The sequence below is a fragment of the Cladophialophora yegresii genome (assembly GCF_000585515.1).
Source record: "Cladophialophora yegresii CBS 114405 chromosome Unknown aczIN-supercont1.1, whole genome shotgun sequence".
Taxonomy (NCBI): Eukaryota; Fungi; Ascomycota; class Eurotiomycetes; order Chaetothyriales; family Herpotrichiellaceae; genus Cladophialophora; species Cladophialophora yegresii.
Genome location: NW_006913045.1, coordinates 4,391,950 through 4,410,946, shown reverse-complemented (window position 1 = coordinate 4,410,946; position 18,997 = coordinate 4,391,950). Strand labels below are relative to the sequence as shown.

Sequence of the window (18,997 nt, the reverse complement as noted above, 5' to 3'; positions counted from 1 at the left end):
TATGCCGCCTTCGGACAAGGGGTTTCTCGGAGTTCGCATATATCTCCCTAACTTTCGAGAAACCGACCCGAGATCCTGGAGAAGACAGCTGCTCAGCCACAGCCAGGGTCCAACCAGTCATCTTATGCTCGAGCGTCTCGGATCTGCTTGACACTAGAACGGTCGCCCACCTCCACCAAGAGATCGGCATATGCTGTGAAAAGTCGTTGTCGCCACCTGCCACCAAACGACTCGGCATGAGACATCCAGTAGCCGCAGCGGGTAAGCCAGCAGTTACTGATTGATACAGATCGTCTGGCGAGCTGATCAACACCACTACTGGTGTACCTGCGTTGTTTCTAACAATAGCGAAACTGTGCAGAATGATGCCATACGCCGTCATCGGATGTTTTGACATGCACGAACAGGCCACCCGGGACTGTGGTTGATGGTACACGTATACGGAGTAGACTCAGGCGGATCTCGACAAATGCCCCCCTGCCTATCCATTTCAGAAGTCGAGCAGGCTTACCCCGGGCTGAGCGCTATCGGCCAGCCATGGTAGTTCCCATGTTAGAGCTATGGTAATCATGAACACTCTGCTACCAAAAAGCGATGGCGAGAACCCCCGATCAGCCTGTGTAGACAGCTGTGTACCGACATGCGTCTCAGCAGAAGTACTGGGTCCTGGTTACACAATACAAGGATCTGTGCTCGTTCGTCCACACCTGGCCGTCCCACAGGACTGGTCAGCGCATCCACGAGGACTTAGTGCGAGGCTAAAAGACATTTTCCTCATGATCTGCAACGATTGACCATCCGCCGCATTAGTTTTGGATCAACTCGACGGCTCGCCTTTGCAAGGCAAGGATGATGTCTTGCGTACGCCGCCCCTGTCGCAGGAAGATCTCTGCTGTTTCTTTGTTCTGCTCGTCAGCGCAACAATCGCTGGTAGCGGAAAAGGCAGCAAAGTAGACAACAGCATGGGTGGTGCAAGGCTGGTGTACTATGAGCGGGGAGTTCCAGAACGCCGCAGAAGCCGAGCAGTGGGGAGCAAGCCTCGGAAGCCCGGCCATCTTACGGCAATGTGGCTTGCCCATCACCAAGGCCGGTGCGAAAGACACCCGTGGCTGCTGCTTCAGCTCATCCGGGTGCCACACAAGAACTCCGCACGGTCCAGAACATCTCGGAACCCTCCAGCCCCCCATTCCGCGGCCGCCTAACAATAACTCCCTCGTACATGGGCAAATGAGGTCTGCAATGTCTTTCTCCAGATCATGAATGTGCCCGTACGGTGCTTGCAAGAGACGGGCTTGCGCTCCAAGTGGGACTGAGAGCAAGCCAGTGGCTTGGAGGCCCATCCAAATAAGCGACAGGCACGCAATGGGGTGTCTTGAGCAAATCACAGACGAGAACTGACTCATTGCTTAGATGTTGCCACAGTAGATTTGCTAGCCAGTGTGAGGTACGGCATCAACTAGTATCTTCTTGGTCCTCTTCTTCCCCGAAGAGGGTATGCTCTTATTTGGTACCGTGTACACAGGCCCAGGTACACAGGCCGGGCCTGGCTTCCAAAAGGAGACGCGAACACAGCCACTACCGAGTCCATCTCCGGCCGACCCACCCTCGTGCTTAGCGACAATCTATACCGTGTACATGGCATTTTGCTCTTCTGCTGTGCTTTTGATACGGCCACAGCTAGGATGTCAATTCCGGCGCTGTCCAGGCAGGAGGCTGCGTTCACTCACTGCAGCTCCTGGCCTAACGGTAAGTAAGCCTTCCGTGCAAGATCGACTCCCCTTGGGGAGGGGGGTTGCTGCTATTGCTTGCGACTCTGCCATACCCACACCTGCTCTTCCAGGCCGTGGACATCGCCTCCCAGATCCGGACCAATTGATACGCTCTTCCAGCGTCGCTATCAGCCCACCGGTCGAAGCTGCAGTTCGTGGCCGGGAATTCCCCTTTCCAATGCAGCTTTCGGCGCCATACTGCGGGTTGATTCTGTCAGACTGTCCACCCTGGCGCCTTCTCCAGCTCGAGCATCGCAATACCGTTGGCCTCCGTGTCAGTCCTGATCATCTTCCACCTCGACCAGGGCTCCATCCCGGCTATTCCCAATCACGCTTTCACGGTTCGTTTTGGCCACTGACTGCAGTGGACCCTGGCGCCGTTGTCGAATTTTACTTGCTATGTCCCACAGGCTTTAGTACGTTGTGCGTCGCTATCCCCGCCAGTCATTAGCATCCATGCTACTGAGGCCAGATATGAGACACGGTTGGGCGTGACTCCCGTTCTTTACCATCACTTCTTCACAAAACGTCCACCAGACCAATGATCCTACGAAGCGGCCGTTGGACACTGCCACGAGAGAGGACCCTTCCTCTTCTAGCCCTGTGAAACATCCAGAGCACCCCTGTCGACCACGTTCACTTCCAAATTTGGCGCCGACCTGTGTGTTTCATTTCCCTTCTTGAACAGACGAACGAGCGAAAAGAATTCTCAACAGAATCCTCTTAACCACCCACAAGAGCATCCGGATCTCTCCTGATCCGTGCTCAGCCTGCTGCTGGCTTCGAGTAAGATCGGCTCTACCACATACCTAGCCTAGGTATACCTATTTGAGGTACTCTCTTTTGGCGCTTAATCTGCCGTTTCACCATCAAGCAACATGGACTGACTGATGGCTGTCTTCTGGGTACAGCATTACTACACTCTCCCTATTATATTTGAGGATTTCGGAATGGGTGATGAACCTCCACTTCGACCAAATCTCATATCGCAAACAAGCGACGAGCAACTCTCCAAAGGTACGTGCTGTGTTGGGCTTCCCGATCGCGGTGACCACCAGGTTAATATTCCCAGACCGATCACTACAAGCATCATTCCCTGGCACCAGCTTGGCTTCGGGACAGCCCTCCAACATGGAGTTTGAATCATACCCTCGACAGCATTTCCCCATGGGCAACTTTGCGGGTACGGGAACGCTTGACATGTCGACAATGGCTGCCGCGTTGCCAGACTATCCAATGCGACAGTTCCAGCAACAACCATACGCTCAGCATTACCAGTCTACCAGTGCTCCAAATCCGTCCATGATGTACCAATACCACCAAGGCGCGCAGTTTGCCGGCCAGGCTGCCGCGACCCCAACCCATTCGTTCGCGCAACAATATTCATCGCCGTTTGTCCAGGGCCCACCGGTTCGACCACAGCAGGGAGCAGCCTACTCACATTTTGTCACGAATACAGGGCTTGCGGGTGGCCCACAGGCGTTTCAAAACCAGTCTTTTCTTCTGCAACAGCCGGTGCTACATCACTCGGGGGCGGCAAGCCAGCACCATCATCAGCAGCAGCAGCAGCCTCATTTCCCACAGTCTCATGGATCTCCAGCCTACGGTGTCCCGTATGGGACAGGGATCGCATCTGGCTACACGCTTCCACAACTGCGGCTTGACAATAGTATGGCCCAGGTCCAAACCTCGAATATTTATCCACAGCTGAACCCTTCAGGTACAGAGCCATCCCTCTCAAGGAGCCTCCACGAGAAACTAACATTTGGGACATGCATAGCTGTGAGAAGAAGCAGCTCAAACTCCTCCCTGCAGACCTCCGCGCTCAGAGGGCCACCTAGAAAGCCCAAGCAATCCGGCCATGCGCTTTGGGTCGGAAATTTGCCGCCTGCAACACACATAATTGACCTCAAAGACCATTTCGCGAGGGATGCGACAGAGGACATCGAGAGTGTCTTTCTGATCTCGAAGAGCAACTGTGCTTTTGTGAATTATCGAACAGAAGCCAGTTGTGCAGCCGCTATGACTCGCTTCCACGACTCCAGGTTCCAAGGCGTGCGATTAGTTTGCCGGCTCCGACGTGGAAGTGCTTCCACGGCGACCTCGACGCAAACAGGGGCACATCAGTCGGCATCAGCCGAAGAAGGTGAAACACCGGAAGCTGGTGGCAAAGATACAGCAGTCACTGACGCAACAATAACTGCGGAGCCTGAATCGATGGGGAAGGCAAAGGAGAAGTTCTTTGTTGTGAAGAGCCTGACCGTGGAGGACCTGGAGCGTAGTGTCGTCAGTGGAATATGGGCGACGCAGGCTCATAATGAAGTGGCTTTGAACAACGCGTACCAGGTAAGAGTGCCACTCACAGTCATTGACATGACGCTAACTCCCTTGACAGACCGCCGAGAACGTCTACCTGGTCTTTTCTGCGAACAAGTCTGGCGAGTATTTTGGTTATGCTCGGATGGAGTCTGCCATCGATGACGAATCTGTCGCCAACGTCGAAATCCAGCCACGGCCAGAGGCACCAGAACCAGGCCCAGCTGATCTCCCTTTGACCATCCCAACCCCAGCCACTGCGACGGCGCCTAAAGGACGAATCATAGATGATTCGGCCCGCGGGACGATCTTCTGGGAGGCAGACACGGCTACGCAAGAGAAAGAAGAACAACACACAGACGACGAGGCCGGAAACATATCAGGCGAAGGCTACGAGTCAGCCAGTCCAGCCACACCACAAACTTTCGGGAAACCTTTCAAGATCAAGTGGATGTCCACCGATCGCCTGCCGTTTTACAGGACGAGGGGTCTGCGGAACCCCTTGAACGCCAATCGCGAGGTCAAGATCGCCCGTGACGGCACCGAGATTGAACCCAGTGTTGGCCGGCGGCTGGTCAACATGTTCCACCGTCCTCCAGTGCCGTCTGCAAGCCCTGGCGCGACTCGACCGCCGCCTCCTCCTCCTCCAGGACCTTTGGGTGGGTTCATGTCTCCTCATGGCGCAGCGCCAGGGGGTATGTACGGGAGGAGCTACTGATTTTTTCTTCGACAATGTTCTTTTTGTATAGCTTCGCTACTGCGATGTCTCATGTTTGTACGATGACATGACGCCACGACAAGAAAAGCAAGTGGGATGGCATTTCCAAGCAACGATATGGGGGGCACAGGTGATGACTTCCAAAGGGTTTATTTTGACCACAGCACACGCACACAAGCTTGGCAGGCCAAGCCTTCTTCTCAAACCCCTCTTGGATAGGACTGTTTAATGACCATCACGGAGTTGAGGAAAGGCTGGGAGGAGGCAGGTCGGGGTATAGAGGTGATGAGCGGCAGGAGAGGTGTGCACAGAAGATATACATGATGCAAGTGCTGTGCCTCGTCACTGGGGGTGACGAGTTGACAGTGCCATAGATCCGGAATCAGCGGATTGTCGAACAGAGTTCATGGACCACTTCGAAGAAGTTTTCGTCTCCGGCTGCCGCCAACCTGTGGAATTCGTCCACGTTCGACGTGAGCCATCGCTCTTCTTCGCCCACCTAGAAAGTCTTCAGCATGCGGACAGACAAGACGAGCGAAGACGCTCCAGAAGAGACATACCCTCGGCACAGCGATGCTACGTTCGTCGACAGCCGTAGTCAAAGCTCCCAGAACACGAACCGTGCGCAAGACCAGCTCGCCTTCAACCCCCACGACACGCTCCACACCAAAACCAACTCCCTGCAATGCTCGGCGTTACACCTCTTGGACCTCTGCGCGCATCCGTGTACCCCACATTGATGAGAAACTCGAGCGTCTTGATCCGCGTGGAGTGTACATCGCTGAACCCCTCGGCGAGGCGTTCTTGTTGCTCTTCAGTCAAAAGGGTGATGTGCTCGACGTCGTAGAGGGGCATTGTGGGCTGAGCGTTGGCTCCGTACTCCACGAAAAGAAAGACTGAGTAGTAGGTGGGTTGTGGTAGAGTAGGTAAGGTACAAGAGCTGCGAGGTGGTAGGGGGGTTTTTTTTTCAGGTACATTACCATTTACGCTATCCCGATGGTCCAGATCAGTCGATTCTAATACAGCTATAACCACTCTTGGCTTACTTACCTAGCATCAATGCGATGGACAGGCAATCGAGCTCACCAGAGGGGTACGTGCAGGATACTGTACATTAGGTGCGACACGTTGACTGGACCGTGCACCTAAAGTTAACAAAATAGGTGCACCGGTGGTTGACCGGTGGTAGACCGGCACCCTGCCCAGGTCCAGAAGACTTATTAGGTAAGCAGCCCCTGGGCTTGGTGGACTCGTCAAACTGACCAAACTCGTCAAATTCGCCAAACCCTCCTGGCTTTGCCTTACGCTCCCCATGTTCCCTAATTATCCTTGTTCCAGTACCTGTTCCCTGTCCATCATGTCTGTCGTGGTCGCTGCGCGGATTGACCTCGGTGTACAATCTGTATTCTCGCAAGACACGTGTACAGACAAGAACGACAGAGTACGGAGTACTTATTGACCTGCTGTGTACCTACTCTGCCGGGAGAGCGTGGATTTGACTTGCTTGAACCAACTCCACTTCCGCTCTACGTGGTCGGTTGACAAATGTTATAAACAAAGCAGCAAGTCATGTCGGATCGTTCTGCAACTTGGTCGGTGTGTTCTTGGTCCTTTATCTGTTCGCCTTGCCAATTTCTAAGTATTGTATTACGAATCCTTCTCCTCACCGATGTCATTATTATGCTACATCATGGCAGTCTAGTGCAGCTAAGCCGGCAACGCACCACGATGCACTCCCTGAAGTGCATTCCTGCGACGAGATGAGACGATAGGGGAGGACACGGCATCCGAGGTGTCAGGCAAGGCATCACCACCGTCCTGGACCACAAGGCATCCAAGCCGCTGTAGGGATGGCAAGGGAACCAACACCAAAACCCGCTCTAGAAGCACTCCACGTTGCTGCCCAGGCTGGAAATTATACCCAACCACTGCAAAAGATACTATGGAGACATGGGTATTGCCACGAGAATGATCCGTGACGCCTGTCTATGTATCTGACTGCTCACAACAAAAGAGGTCCCTTTGCCTGCCGGTGAGTGCCAAGTATTTAACTGACGAGAAAGTGACTGACCAAACGTGTGCTCTTGAGCGATCATCGCTGGCACGCTTAAACGAAACTGTACCCAGCACTTAACGCCTCCTTCATACCGCGGCGCCAACGACCACGGGCAGTATCCATTCACTATGGTACTATGGCACCTCGTACATATTCCCCGGGGCTCGATGTTGTTCGCCAGCGCCCGTACATGAGGTAGGTAACTACTGTAGCACGCGATACCGTTATCACCATCACCATCACCATCACCAGGACTGGACCATAGCCTCGTGATGATACGCCAAAGCCCACGCCACTACTCCTTATCCACGAAATCCTCCCACGCACAGACAGACAAAGGGACACACACATCGGTACATGCTCAGGATCTACGGTACGGAGCACAGTAGATAGTTCCCACTCCGGAGAACCAAGCGGGCAAGGTTGCGAAGTTGTATATATCTCCCAGTCCACAGTCATACTACTCTGTACGCTCATACCACACCCCCGCCTTCTGCCGAGGAGCGCGCCCGGAGCGGAGTGGCACAGTCTGGAATTAGGGAAAGGGCGGGGTGGAGCGGGGTCCTCTGCAGCCATAATAGTCGTAATACCTAAATCCCGGCTCCCCTGGAGACTATGGGGAAGGGCACTGGTACTAATGAGATCGTGGGATGAAGGGTCGTCTGTGACCCTTCGCGTCTTGTCACGAGTTTTCCGACCTTGGACCAACTGGGTGCCGGTTGATGGAACAGTTGGACCTTAGGATTTACGTAGGACAAGCAGGTGCCAGAGATCAGACCTGAGGACGTGAGCACTTCCCTTGAGGCGGAAATGGATCGTGCACAATTTGACAAACAATCAGCGGTGCGTTCAGCATCATGCCTGAGTTCTCCTGCTGCTCTAAAGGAAACGCTATTCGCACACTCTCCTTGCTATCACGCCAGATATGCTCAAGAACGCCACAGGATTGAACCCCGCTGCCATGCAATACCGAGCTGGGCGATGTTCTTTAAATGTCTCAAGTACTGATTCATCAAGCCCACTTGCCGAGTAATGCCATAAGTCCTGCACCAAGACACATCGTCACAAATGCCGCCATGACAGTACGTATGCTCGCCCTGCGCATAGAATTGCTGAACATGAACTCGTGAGCCATCAACTCCACCAGTCCAGTGTAAATCAGGATGCCCGCCGACACCGAATCGAACACGCCATTGACAATGAGCGTGGTCCTGGAGCCCGGAGGGTAGGTTTTCCGCACACCCAAGCCGATGGCGATTGAGAGTGGCGTGCTCAGACCATATCCTAATCCGAGTAGGTACGGTGTCCATCGCCGATCCTTGGGCCACGGAGTCACGGCAAGTCGAGATCCGAGACCAAGACCTTCGAAGGTTTGGTGGAAGATGATGACGATGAACAAGGTGTTAAATTCGTCTCCCGCGACTGCTAGCGTGAGGCCAATGAAGATGCTGTGAAATATGATGCCAAATTCGAGGATGAAGATGGCTGTCATTTGCGCCTTGTAATCTTCGAGGTTAAATGGGTTGGCCACGTCTTCGATCTCGGAGTGCTCCCTCACGTGGCCCATGTGGTCTTCTCCCGGCACGTGCGTGCTGGCAGATCGGTGCTGTCGGGTGGGGGTGTCTTTGTAGGGTGACAGTGTGCCCGCTACGGGGGCAGTCCCCTCTGTGTCGGGTGTAGATCGTTCCAGCTCAATCTGATTCACATGTCCCTGTCCGTGTTCGTGCTCATGCTCGTGGCTGTGTGGATGTCCGCCAAAACTTCCATACCTCATGACCATCAGCTCAACGAAGAAGAGGACAAAAACGGTCATGAGAACTATGCCCTCGGCCCAGTCGTATTCTGTTATCGGTCCTGTCAGACAGGAGTCCGTTAAGGCGTCAATGGCGGGGGCCAATAGGTGTATGAACGCTGTTGCAATAATGACGCCCGAGCCAAAGTATTTGCATATGAAGAACACCCATTCTGGAACCTTTAGGCCTCTGTGCCTGTTTGCGAAGATGGGGAAGACTGCGCCTAGCGAAGAGGTGACCCAGATGATAAAGAGTGCGGCTATCCGCAGGCCAATGCGACCGTCATATTCGTTCCCGGTATCACAAGTGGGTTGCCCGCTACTGTCCTCTTGCCGTGCAACGAGGTGAGCAAAAGTCTCCAGGGTGGCCATAGTGGTCGATATGGGATGGCTACCGGGCTGTTGGAATGGTTTCTGCAATGTCCCGAAGGCGAGGAGCAGCTGTGGGATATATCGGTTTGCGCGTACGTGGAGGGATCTAGTTCGGCTGTAGATGAGCCACGGCAGAGCCACGCCTAGGAAATCGAGGACCTTACATATACGAATATTGAATTGGACTAAGGTGAGATTTTGGAGACGCTGGAGTCAAGTTCCACCCGGTCCAACAGACCTAGTGTGTTGGATGCAGATGTTACTGGCGTAAACGAAATTCGAGGCAATAATGGAAAGAAAATGAGCACAGTAACCAGAGCTTAGTGTTACCACCACAAGAGTTGTGGTTTAAAATCGGGTGGACAAACGCAACCTTCTACCTTGGCCCCGCTCCAACTGGAGCAGGGAGAGGAAGTCGCGATCACTGCATAAGATGAACGAAGCGGAGATGCAGAGCGAGGAAAAGTGAGGACCTTAAAAATATGCTGAGGTATGTCACTCTGCCGACCAATTATAAGTTGTAGATCGAACGAGGCTCCGCATAAATCCCACGCTTGTCATTGGCCCATGGCGCAAGTGCCAGGTACAGGCGGACGCTGATTCGTTCATCTTTCTCGCAGTCCGCCCTCCGGTTCTTAATCCTCGCTCAGATGTTCGTCACGGCTAAACACTTCGACTCCAACGTATCGTCAGCTATCAAGATTCGTCTGGACCACTCTTTACAACTGCTAGAGACAGTTCTACCTCGTGTTGCAGGATGCCATCGCGTCACGTGCTCCGGGACATATATATTCCATAGCATCAACACGAGCGCGTGACGACATGTGCATGACGATGCGCCGGCTCCTTCCGCCAGATAAGGCTGGTCTGGGCACAACTTAAGGTCCTCACTTTTCACATCTGGCACATCCTCCTATCATCTTCCTTCATCCCACGGCGCTATGAAATCGGAGTTGTGTCGAGTGTGATAACCGCTTGAGCCGGACACGGCGTTTCTCCATTTCTTTTTTGGTAATCGTGCATATGTCTTCAGCAACACGGCGTGAGGTGAACTTCTACTTATGCCCCAGAATGGCACACCTCGATGCCCGGAAACGATAGCTGTATCCCTGGTGTGACTCCCATCACAGGGATTCGTCAGCTCAGGCCGAGAAGAGCTCCAGCCTCGCCAAATCGTCTTTGGCTAGGCGTTGGTCGGCTCCATCGAGGAAACCGTAGCATGCCTTCATATATCAACCACGAGATTAGCCCTGCCGACGCCAAAGTGGCTGTGAGGATGTCAATGTAGACGTCTTGCCCTCGCTGCAACCGGGCCACTTGAAAGTGTTTCTCTCTATATCGACCACGATCTGTTGCATGCAGGTACGAGATCTCCGATACCGAGAGGTAAGATCCGACGACGGGTAAGGAGCCAATACATCCTTCCAGAACCTCGTGGCAAATTTGTGGACCGCTTCTCGGAGCACACGCTTCCCATGGCAACGTTTGTAATTTACTAGTGGACGTGCCGAATGGCTCAGCGGCCTGCCTTCGTGCCCACTCATCCAACCTTTTATGCTTCGTCCGGAGGGACTCGCTCAACCACCCATGCTGCAGCTGGGGTTTCTGCATAAGCGCCAAATAGCCGATCGCCAGACAGTCGGCACTACTTGTAGGGCCACCAAGCAGCGATGTCTTCTCGCCCAGCATTTCGCTTAGTGGATCGAAGAAATCATCCGTGACTGCGTCCAAGCGAAAACGGTTCTTCTGCTGGTTTCGACCAAGTAGACCAGAGACTGTCTGTTTTGGTTTCCGAAGAGATTTAGGTATATGAGCAGTCAAGCCCAAGTTTTCCTTCTTGGCCTCCTCCTCTTGCGCCGTGTCCACGTCTAAACTGCTCAAGCCCAGGTGTTCGGATCGTTTCTTTGCTTGTTCACGCAGTCGATGTGGCATGGTCCAGCTGTTCGGCCACGCCAGCATAGTTGCCAATGCGGGTCGGGTGCAATTGTGGTAGTTGTCGCTGCTGACATAGAGGCTCAGGTCGAGGAGTGGTTGGCCACGAGAAATGATGAAGGCTGTTAATGCCGCCTTGTCGGCTTGCTGTTGGGCGTCGAGCCCTTGGTTGAGGTCCCATTTGCCACCGGAGACATCGCGCAGATAGTTGATGATGTTGAGATACCCAGCAACCCAGACATCACCGTCAAGCAGGGCAGGGAGTTCTCCAAGTGGACTGACGCGCGGGTTGCTTGACGGGACAAGCACCCAGTCCCGGTTCTGGAAACAGCTGCGCACGTAGAGGATTGCAGCCAGGCATTGTGCATCAAGAGAGGGCAGCTCGAAAGCTGGTCCCCAGACGTGCAGCTCAAGCACCATCTCTGAGGTACATTTTCTTTGTGAGAGGACGACAGAGGCACTTTAAACGCGACATGCACAAACTGCCCTATTGGTTTAGCGTCTACGGTACTGCCTGTGATGTGTAGGCGCTCTTCGAGTACTACGGTCGAGTACAGTGGATGACTGCGAGACGGCCGAGGACGGGCAACGGCATTCTCATTCCAGCCGAGCAGCTGTCCTTTGGCCTATGAACAGCTGGGTTGAGTCAGAAATATGCCGTTTCTGAAAGGCGCATAATTCGAGATACTGCAGTCAGGCATCGGGCTTGTCAGAGACATCCACTTCTAGAGACGTGGCTCCGATTCCTCGCCACCAACTCTACGCTCTCCCTCGATTCAAGATCCGCCAAACCTCGCTTGATCCTGGCCCGCCATATGGTTAATCCAGGACGGAGCGGCGCGGCAAGCTCTCTGATGCATGAATCAATTCCGGTTGGGCCAGTCACTCGGCACGGTCTCATCAGCGTCATTCCGAAGAAGTCATAATGAGACACTGATTGACAGCCTTGCTCATCAGAAGAGTACCACGTTCGCGTGGGCCAGGACCCAAGCCGGCGAAGATGAACAGGATGTGGCATCCGGGAGCAAGAGGCTACCTCCGTACATTTCCCATCAAGCAGGTGTAAATTGCCTTGCCATCGATAACATCGAGGGGCATTACTTGTTCTCGGGAGGAGCCGATTCCGCCATTCGGCTCTGGGATCTTGAGGAGCACGTTCAGGACCAATCTTCAGGACCGTCAACGATAACTAAATACACTCCCAAGGCGACACTTACCAAAGCCACTCTAGACTCACACACCCACGCCTTGACGTCCCTCTCCATCTACCCATTCGACCCCACCCCCTCGACCCTCCTGTCAACCTCCTACGACAAAACGCTAAAAGTCCATAGTATAAGTCCCTCCTCGATAACACCCATTCACACTTTCCAACTCGACTTCACGCCCCACAGCCATTCCATCTCTCCTCTTCCCAGCTCTCCTCCCCTGATCGCGGTCGGCACAGCTCACCCTGCCATCCGCCTACTAGACCTCCGGTCAGGTCTGAGCACTCATAGTCTGACCGGGCCTAATGGCGCTGTATACACCACAGCCTGGTCGCCCAAGGTCTCCCACATCCTCGCCTCCGGCTCCACGGATGGAAAGGTCTTCTTTTTCGATGTCCGGCGGGCAAATGCGGCGTTTGCATCCCTAGATCTCGACGACGCAATTGGCGTGATCGGCACATCCTCGACCAATGGGTTCGGTGCTCGGAAGGATTTACTTGATTTTAATGCCGTGGCACACAACGGTCCCGTCACATCGGTTCAGTGGAATGCGTTAGGTGACAAAATCATTACAAGCGGCCATGACCAACGTATTCGTGTCTGGGACGCCGCTTCTGGCAGAAACGACTTGGTTCACTTTGGCCCACGAATCCGAAATGAACGACAAGGAGAATCGAGACCTCTGATTTCACCAGGAGCATTTCATCGTCCGGGACAGGAAACTCTCTGGTGGCCGAACGATGATGGCAAGGGGATGATCTTCCAGCACCACTTACGAGAAGGCCAGCTACTGAAGATTCTGAGGGCCGAGGGTGTGCAAATTGGGGATGTGCAGCAGAAAGTAAAACGGAGCAGGGCTGGAGGATCGAATTTAGGTCGACCAACCGGTGGAGGCAGGATTAATGGCATGGTTTGGCGAACTAATGCTCCGACAGGCGAAGGAGTCGAGATGTACACCGCGCATGGCGACGGCAGGATTTGTGCGTGGTTGCCTTCGTTTACAACTGAGGACGGCCATGATGCTGAAGACGAAGGAAAAGACAAGTCAGCGCACCCAGAGATCAATGAAGGGGCAAGCACCACGGTTGTTGTCGTTAATGAGGCCGAGCAAAAAAGAAAACGCAAGAGAGACATGCTTGAAGACATGCTAGGCGGCCTCTCGAAACAGGCTCTGAGGCTTGGTTGAAAGAAACACAACATTCGTGTCGACCTTCGATTCATCCGTAGCAAGAAAGAGGATGGTTTGATCATATGAATTCGCATAACCTGTCAGAGTCCTGAAGATCCGAAAACAGTTCAGCTCATTAGCTCTGGGTCGATATAGGCCTCTTCGTTGCCGAAACTAATAACGCATTTTAGAGGCGGCGGGGTGGCCGCCTTAGACCTGAATTTCCGTCGGAGTATTCCTCGACAGCATCTGGTTTGTCTTCCCATCATGTTCCCGATACGAGCGGTGCACGACAGCAAGTTTCAAAGATACTAGAGACCATGAAACAACGTACTGTGTACAGTCGCCGGAGCGGGAGACGAAATCAGCCTGACAGAAGCAGGACAGAAACGAAGTTCTGCCTGGCTCAGCCTCTCGGCCAGGCTGTTTTGCTGCCTGTGTCGAGGCATCACACCACCCGCACGGCGTGTTTGGACGGGTACCTGTGACTTGCTTTGGTACACAACAGTGGATAGTGGCAGCGGTTTGACGTCGCGTGCTACCTGCTTGCACCGAGATTCTCTGGGAACAGAGTCGAACAAGCCCTGCATCGATAATTCCATTAGATGGGGTTCGCGCACAAAGATCTACCACAGTACGAGTAGGGACGGGCCATTGCAAACGTGGAATGCAGGACTGGAAGAAAGAAGAACGCGTCGTCATACAAAGCGCAGACCCTGCATTTCGAGCTTGCTTCTGGGTCAATTGCTTCTTCTGCCCTGCATGAGGTCCGCATAACGGCTTTCTGGGGATGCTCGATGCCTATGGTGTAGTGATGGCGGTGCCCGGAGAATGGCTGCGGTGCTTGCTCGGGTCAAATGACGCAACGAATGGCTGGGGGTTGAGCATGGGGGCTTCTCGCACATGCCAGCTGAATCACCGCGTCCCCACCATCACATCAAGTGGGAAGCATGGCTGCCAACCTTTTCCAGCTCGCAGTCACACCTGTGTGGGTCATTGGACTGCAATGATCTCAAGCGCATGAGCCTGCCTTGGCCCTTGTCTGCTGATATTCTATTCGGACGAGGCAATTTTTAAGATTCACATTTCCCCAGCTTTCTGCGTGCCAAAGTTCGACTCTTGTCTCCTCTTCTCCCCAACGTCAATCCACCAAAAACACACGCAATGTCTTCTCACGACGACAATCCACCACCCCGCTCACGCAGGGACCGGCCACGATATGATACCGATGGCGGTCTCAAATATCCCGACGATGCTGACGACAAGCCTGCCCCTCGTCGACCTCGGTACGAGACGTCCCCTCCACCCATCGACCCTCGCGACGCCAGAGATGAGAGGCCAAGCAAATCTAATACCACTGCACCCAGAAGAAGGAGGAGTCTCGATGATGATGACGACGACGTCATACCCCGCCATTCATCCCATGGAGAAGTATACGGTCGTTCCAAGGGCTACCGCCAACCAATCCCGCCAGCAGAAGAGGTAGACGAACCCAAAAGCCGATCCTCCAGACGCAGAGACTACGATGATGACTTCGACGCCCCTCCGCCACGCCGTGCCAACACGCAAAGAGAGCCCGACCGTTACAGGCGAGACGACCCATATGACAGGGAACCGCCTCGTCGACGAGGCAGTCCGGGAGACAAGTACTCCTTGGACCGCGACAGGGGCTATCGATCCCATGATGATCGAGACAGGCGGCGGAGAGACGACGACCGCTACGACGACCGCAGGCACCGCGGAGGTGGCGGCGGCTACGCCTCAGATCGAGACTACGGACGTTCTGACCGCGACAGGCGGGATCGGGACAGGGACAGGGACCGTGATTACCGTGGTGACCGTGATAGGGATCGTTATGGGGATAGGGATAGAGACCGCCGCCGCTACGACTCGGACCGAGACCGAGACCGCCGCCGTGGTGGGGACAGAGATCGGGACCGCTATGACAGCCGCGATAGAGACAGGAGGGACAAAAAGAAAGGATTCTCCATCGACAACGTCAACGACATTGTGGAATTGGGACAGAAGCACTACAAGACTGTCGCCCCAATCATCAGCAGTCTCAGCAAGATGTATTTTCACAAGAAATGAGCGAGCCAACAGATGGGAGGACTGACGAGCAGCTGAACTGGCCCGCAGTACGAGCTGTCGGCATCGGGACTATGAAAGCCACCCGGGTCTTCGTAGCAGGAATATCTTTCTGCCCCGCCATCCGAAATCAAGCAAGCCACCTCCCCAACAGAGGGCGGAAGAAGTACGAACCATAAGATCACGATGGAGACCTCGTTTGACCCGCGGGTAAGGATTCGAGGCCACTCCACTAGGGCAGCGTGGGCATGCATGTATGAGTATGGCAAAGGGACATTCGGGCGAAGTGGAGTGACTGGATATCCATGGTTTTCTTTTGCACACCCATGGATTTAGTATCACGTTGCACACAGCATGGTCCAAACTCAAACCGTCATCTTTCGGTTTCAAATCAAGTCAATTTCAACTCAGCAGTGATTTCGATTTCGGCCCGACGGGAAGGAAGATCACATTGGTCTTCACTGCCACTAAATCAGTACATGAGACTCGAGTCGCAATAAAACCACATCCAACCCATCTGTGCGGCGTTCGAAAGGTGACGTTTGTCTGCGTTGTGCATTCTGGGATACTACCCTGCCTGATTAACACATTCATAGAATCTGATCAACTACTTGACTACCTGGTTACTCGACCGCTTGATTGATTGATTAATTGGGTGATGGACTGCTATACTATACTTGTGTCATTCAAACGCTCCACCCCTCCGCCGCTTCATCTTTTACTCATCGTGCCCGATCACGCCCCCTTCCCCCTTCGGTCAGCACACCTTGCCTGCCGGCCAGTCATGGCTGGATTGGCGGGACCACCCACTTCACTCGTACGATGCGCCCTCAGGCCTTGACGGTTTCGAACCCCTTGAAGCTGGGTAACACGGCACGGATCTCCTTGATATACTCTGGAATGCCGCCGGTATAGTTGACCGCCTCGAATGCCTTGCCCGGCACGCTGCCGCCCATATCTACGCGAGGGGGTAATCAAAGTCAGTGAGTGCGCTGGGTCATGGCGATGGCAGACAAAACGGAGATGTGGGGGAGAGTGAAGAGGTATGGACAGTAGCGGGTGAATCACTTACAGGTACTCCGCGTGGTGGGCAGGAGGGTCATATCCGACAACTCGTTGATGCGCGTCTTCCACTTCTGGCTGGCTTCCTGGGTGGGGTTGACGTATTTGAAGCCGTTGCGGTCGATGAGTTTGATGGCGTCGCGGATCCAGCGGCCTTGGACCTCGACGGCGGTGGGGCCATTGGCGAGCACTGGCGTGACAGCTGTGTTAGCGATGGCGACGTGGAAAAGATGGGACGAGGCCCGTTAGTGTCAAGACTTACGCGTCGGTCCCTGAGGGCCGTAGAGATGGAACATGTTCGGATACCCGGAGATGGTGGTGCCCAGGTACGTGTATGCGGCCTTTTTCCATTCGTCCTGTAGGGTGGTGCCGTTGATGGACTTCAGGCCCATGTTCGTCATGCCACCGGTGGTGATGTCGAAGCCTGTGGCTAGGGCGATGATATCAAACTCGTGGTGTTTGCCATCGCTGGTCTTGATGCCAGTCTCTGTAAATTCTTCGATCTTGTTGCCGCCTTTTTCTGAGATGTCCACGATTGTCACGTTGTCTCGGTCCAGGACTTCAAAGTAGTTTTGCTCGAGGCATGGACGCTTGATGCCGAATGCGTGGGGTGGTTCCTCGGGGATCAGGAGGGCGCGTTTCTCGGGATTCTTGACGCGCGGGGCTTGCTTCTTCTGCCAGAAGTCGTAGACACAACGGTTGGCTTTCATGTCGAAGAGGTAATCCTTGTGGCTGCCGAGCCATATTGCGAAGCCAGCCTTCTTCCATAGCCGTTCATACACGGCTTCGCGTTCTTCCGGGGTATCTTCGAAGGTGTTGCGTTCCTCAAAGTCGTAGGTAAAGCCAGCGAAATTGCATTCGCGCATACGCATCAGATCATCATACGCTGGGTATAGTTGCTCTTGCTCCGCCTTGGTCAGATCGCGCTTACCCATCGGAAGGGCTAGATTGGGCGTGCGCTGGAACACAGTCAGGTGCTCGGCAGTAGGACCCCATTCCTGGATCATCTGCACGCCAGAGGCGCCTGTGCCGATGATAGCCACTCGCTTGCCATTGGCATTGACGCCTTCTGTCGGCCAGAACGAGGAGTGGTGCATGATGCCCTTGAACTTCTCCATACTGGGATAGTCTGGGATGTACCGCTTTGCAGCGAAGCCGGCGGCGATGATCAAATACTTGCATTTGGCGGTACGGCCATCTGCGGTCTTGACGGTCCATTTCCCGGAATTGGTGTCGAACTCGGAGCTTATTACGACGCTTTCGAATGCGCAGTCTTTGCTGAGATCGCAGACCTTGTCGACGTGGTCGAAGTATGCCTGGAGCTCGTGATACTATAAAACCGTCAGAACATGTGTTGACTTGACCAGCAGTGTAGGTACTGTGGCGACGAAGAGAAGAGATTGCCATCCACTTGGCAGTCACTGGTCGTCGGGACACAGAGTTGAGGTGAATGCATACGTACGTCTGGATAGTTGGTCGTCCACGTCCAAGTTTTGTAGACTTCAGGTATTCCCAATTGATAGATCGGGACTTCAGAGTCGACCCGAGCACCTCCAAACTGTCAGCAAGAGGCACCTCGAACTCGAATGGGGTTCTTTGTTACCGGGATAGACGTTCCATCTCCAAGTGCCTCCGAAGGAGGTACCGGCTTCATACAAAACCGTCTTGAAGCCGGCCTTCCGCATCTCATACAAAAGATAGGTGCCACCAAACCCTGCTCCGACAATCAAGACATCGACTTCCAAATTGTCATTGTAAGGATAGTCTGTTTTGCGCCGCCTTGCAAACTGGTACAGCTCTCGCTTCAAGATCTTCTCAGGGAGTTCCTGAGCATCGGATGGGTCGCCCATTTTGACCTAAGTACGCTAGGGATCCTGGAGGGTCGAAGGACACGAGGCTAGAATGGTTGCAGTCCGAAGCCCTCAAACACTCCTCACCCGGGCATTGCAGAAGTACTTATCAGTGAAACGCCCCGCTTCAACCAGGGCACGCAGACCCGGTAGACCGGATCGAGCAAGCTTCTCCTCCTTCAATTGACTGGTATAGCCAGCACAAGGCGAAGTACTTGACTCGAACCACCTCAAAAGCCGAAGCGGTTCCGCCTGGACAGCGTGCTCTGATTCGGTAATGGTCGTCTCATGCATATCCCCGCATCTCCTCCTTGCTAACATCCGCACCATCTGGGTTCCGAGAACCTGGGGTAAGGCGAGAGACTCCGCTTAGACTAGAGAGATGATTGGGACTCGAGACATGACACAAGAAGTCTGTGCATCAAACTCTCTTGTGAAGAGTAAGGGCCATGTTACATACCCTCGGCTCATCCTCCAGCCTAGACAGAGGCTGAGACTTCCCATGACCCGAAGTGCAACTCGTATCCATGGTACTGTGGCATTGGCAGCACCAACTGCGATGGATCCATCTCTCGGTTTTGGAGATGACCACGGCACTGGTAAAGTCAGTTTTGAAGAGATATGGTGGTCCAAGAAAGTCAATTTTACCGGCCTGGACCAGGCTGG

General features: G+C 54.0%; 7 protein-coding genes across 7 annotated transcripts; 3 read left to right on the top strand and 4 right to left on the bottom strand.

Moving 5' to 3' along the window:
- Positions 1–2,900: 2,900 nt before the first annotated feature.
- A1O7_01583 (uncharacterized protein) lies at positions 2,901–4,803 on the top strand (the record flags this gene model as incomplete). Its single annotated transcript, XM_007755619.1, has 2 exons — positions 2,901–4,115; positions 4,165–4,803. 2 exons carry the CDS (start codon positions 2,901–2,903, stop codon positions 4,801–4,803), a joined length of 1,854 nt encoding a protein of 617 aa, XP_007753809.1.
- Positions 4,804–5,185: 382 nt separating this feature from the next.
- Positions 5,186–5,658, bottom strand: A1O7_01582 (uncharacterized protein; the record flags this gene model as incomplete). The annotated part of the gene is made up of 3 exons (XM_007755618.1): positions 5,186–5,302; positions 5,364–5,483; positions 5,539–5,658. 3 exons carry the CDS (start codon positions 5,656–5,658, stop codon positions 5,186–5,188), a joined length of 357 nt encoding a protein of 118 aa, XP_007753808.1.
- A 2,213-nt stretch (positions 5,659–7,871) lies between these two features.
- A1O7_01581 (uncharacterized protein) lies at positions 7,872–9,023 on the bottom strand (the record flags this gene model as incomplete). Its single annotated transcript, XM_007755617.1, has 1 exon — positions 7,872–9,023. The coding sequence occupies one exon, from the start codon at positions 9,021–9,023 to the stop codon at positions 7,872–7,874; it is 1,152 nt and encodes a 383-aa protein (XP_007753807.1).
- A 1,137-nt stretch (positions 9,024–10,160) lies between these two features.
- A1O7_01580 (uncharacterized protein) lies at positions 10,161–11,375 on the bottom strand (the record flags this gene model as incomplete). Its single annotated transcript, XM_007755616.1, has 1 exon — positions 10,161–11,375. One exon carries the CDS (start codon positions 11,373–11,375, stop codon positions 10,161–10,163), a length of 1,215 nt encoding a protein of 404 aa, XP_007753806.1.
- Positions 11,376–11,813: 438 nt separating this feature from the next.
- On the top strand, positions 11,814–13,349 carry A1O7_01579 (uncharacterized protein; the record flags this gene model as incomplete). The annotated part of the gene is made up of 1 exon (XM_007755615.1): positions 11,814–13,349. The coding sequence occupies one exon, from the start codon at positions 11,814–11,816 to the stop codon at positions 13,347–13,349; it is 1,536 nt and encodes a 511-aa protein (XP_007753805.1).
- A 1,146-nt stretch (positions 13,350–14,495) lies between these two features.
- On the top strand, positions 14,496–15,422 carry A1O7_01578 (uncharacterized protein; the record flags this gene model as incomplete). Its single annotated transcript, XM_007755614.1, has 1 exon — positions 14,496–15,422. One exon carries the CDS (start codon positions 14,496–14,498, stop codon positions 15,420–15,422), a length of 927 nt encoding a protein of 308 aa, XP_007753804.1.
- Positions 15,423–16,249: 827 nt separating this feature from the next.
- A1O7_01577 (uncharacterized protein) lies at positions 16,250–18,331 on the bottom strand (the record flags this gene model as incomplete). Its single annotated transcript, XM_007755613.1, has 5 exons — positions 16,250–16,377; positions 16,492–16,671; positions 16,744–17,812; positions 17,944–18,032; positions 18,085–18,331. The coding sequence occupies 5 exons, from the start codon at positions 18,329–18,331 to the stop codon at positions 16,250–16,252; spliced, it is 1,713 nt and encodes a 570-aa protein (XP_007753803.1).
- Positions 18,332–18,997: the final 666 nt, after the last annotated feature.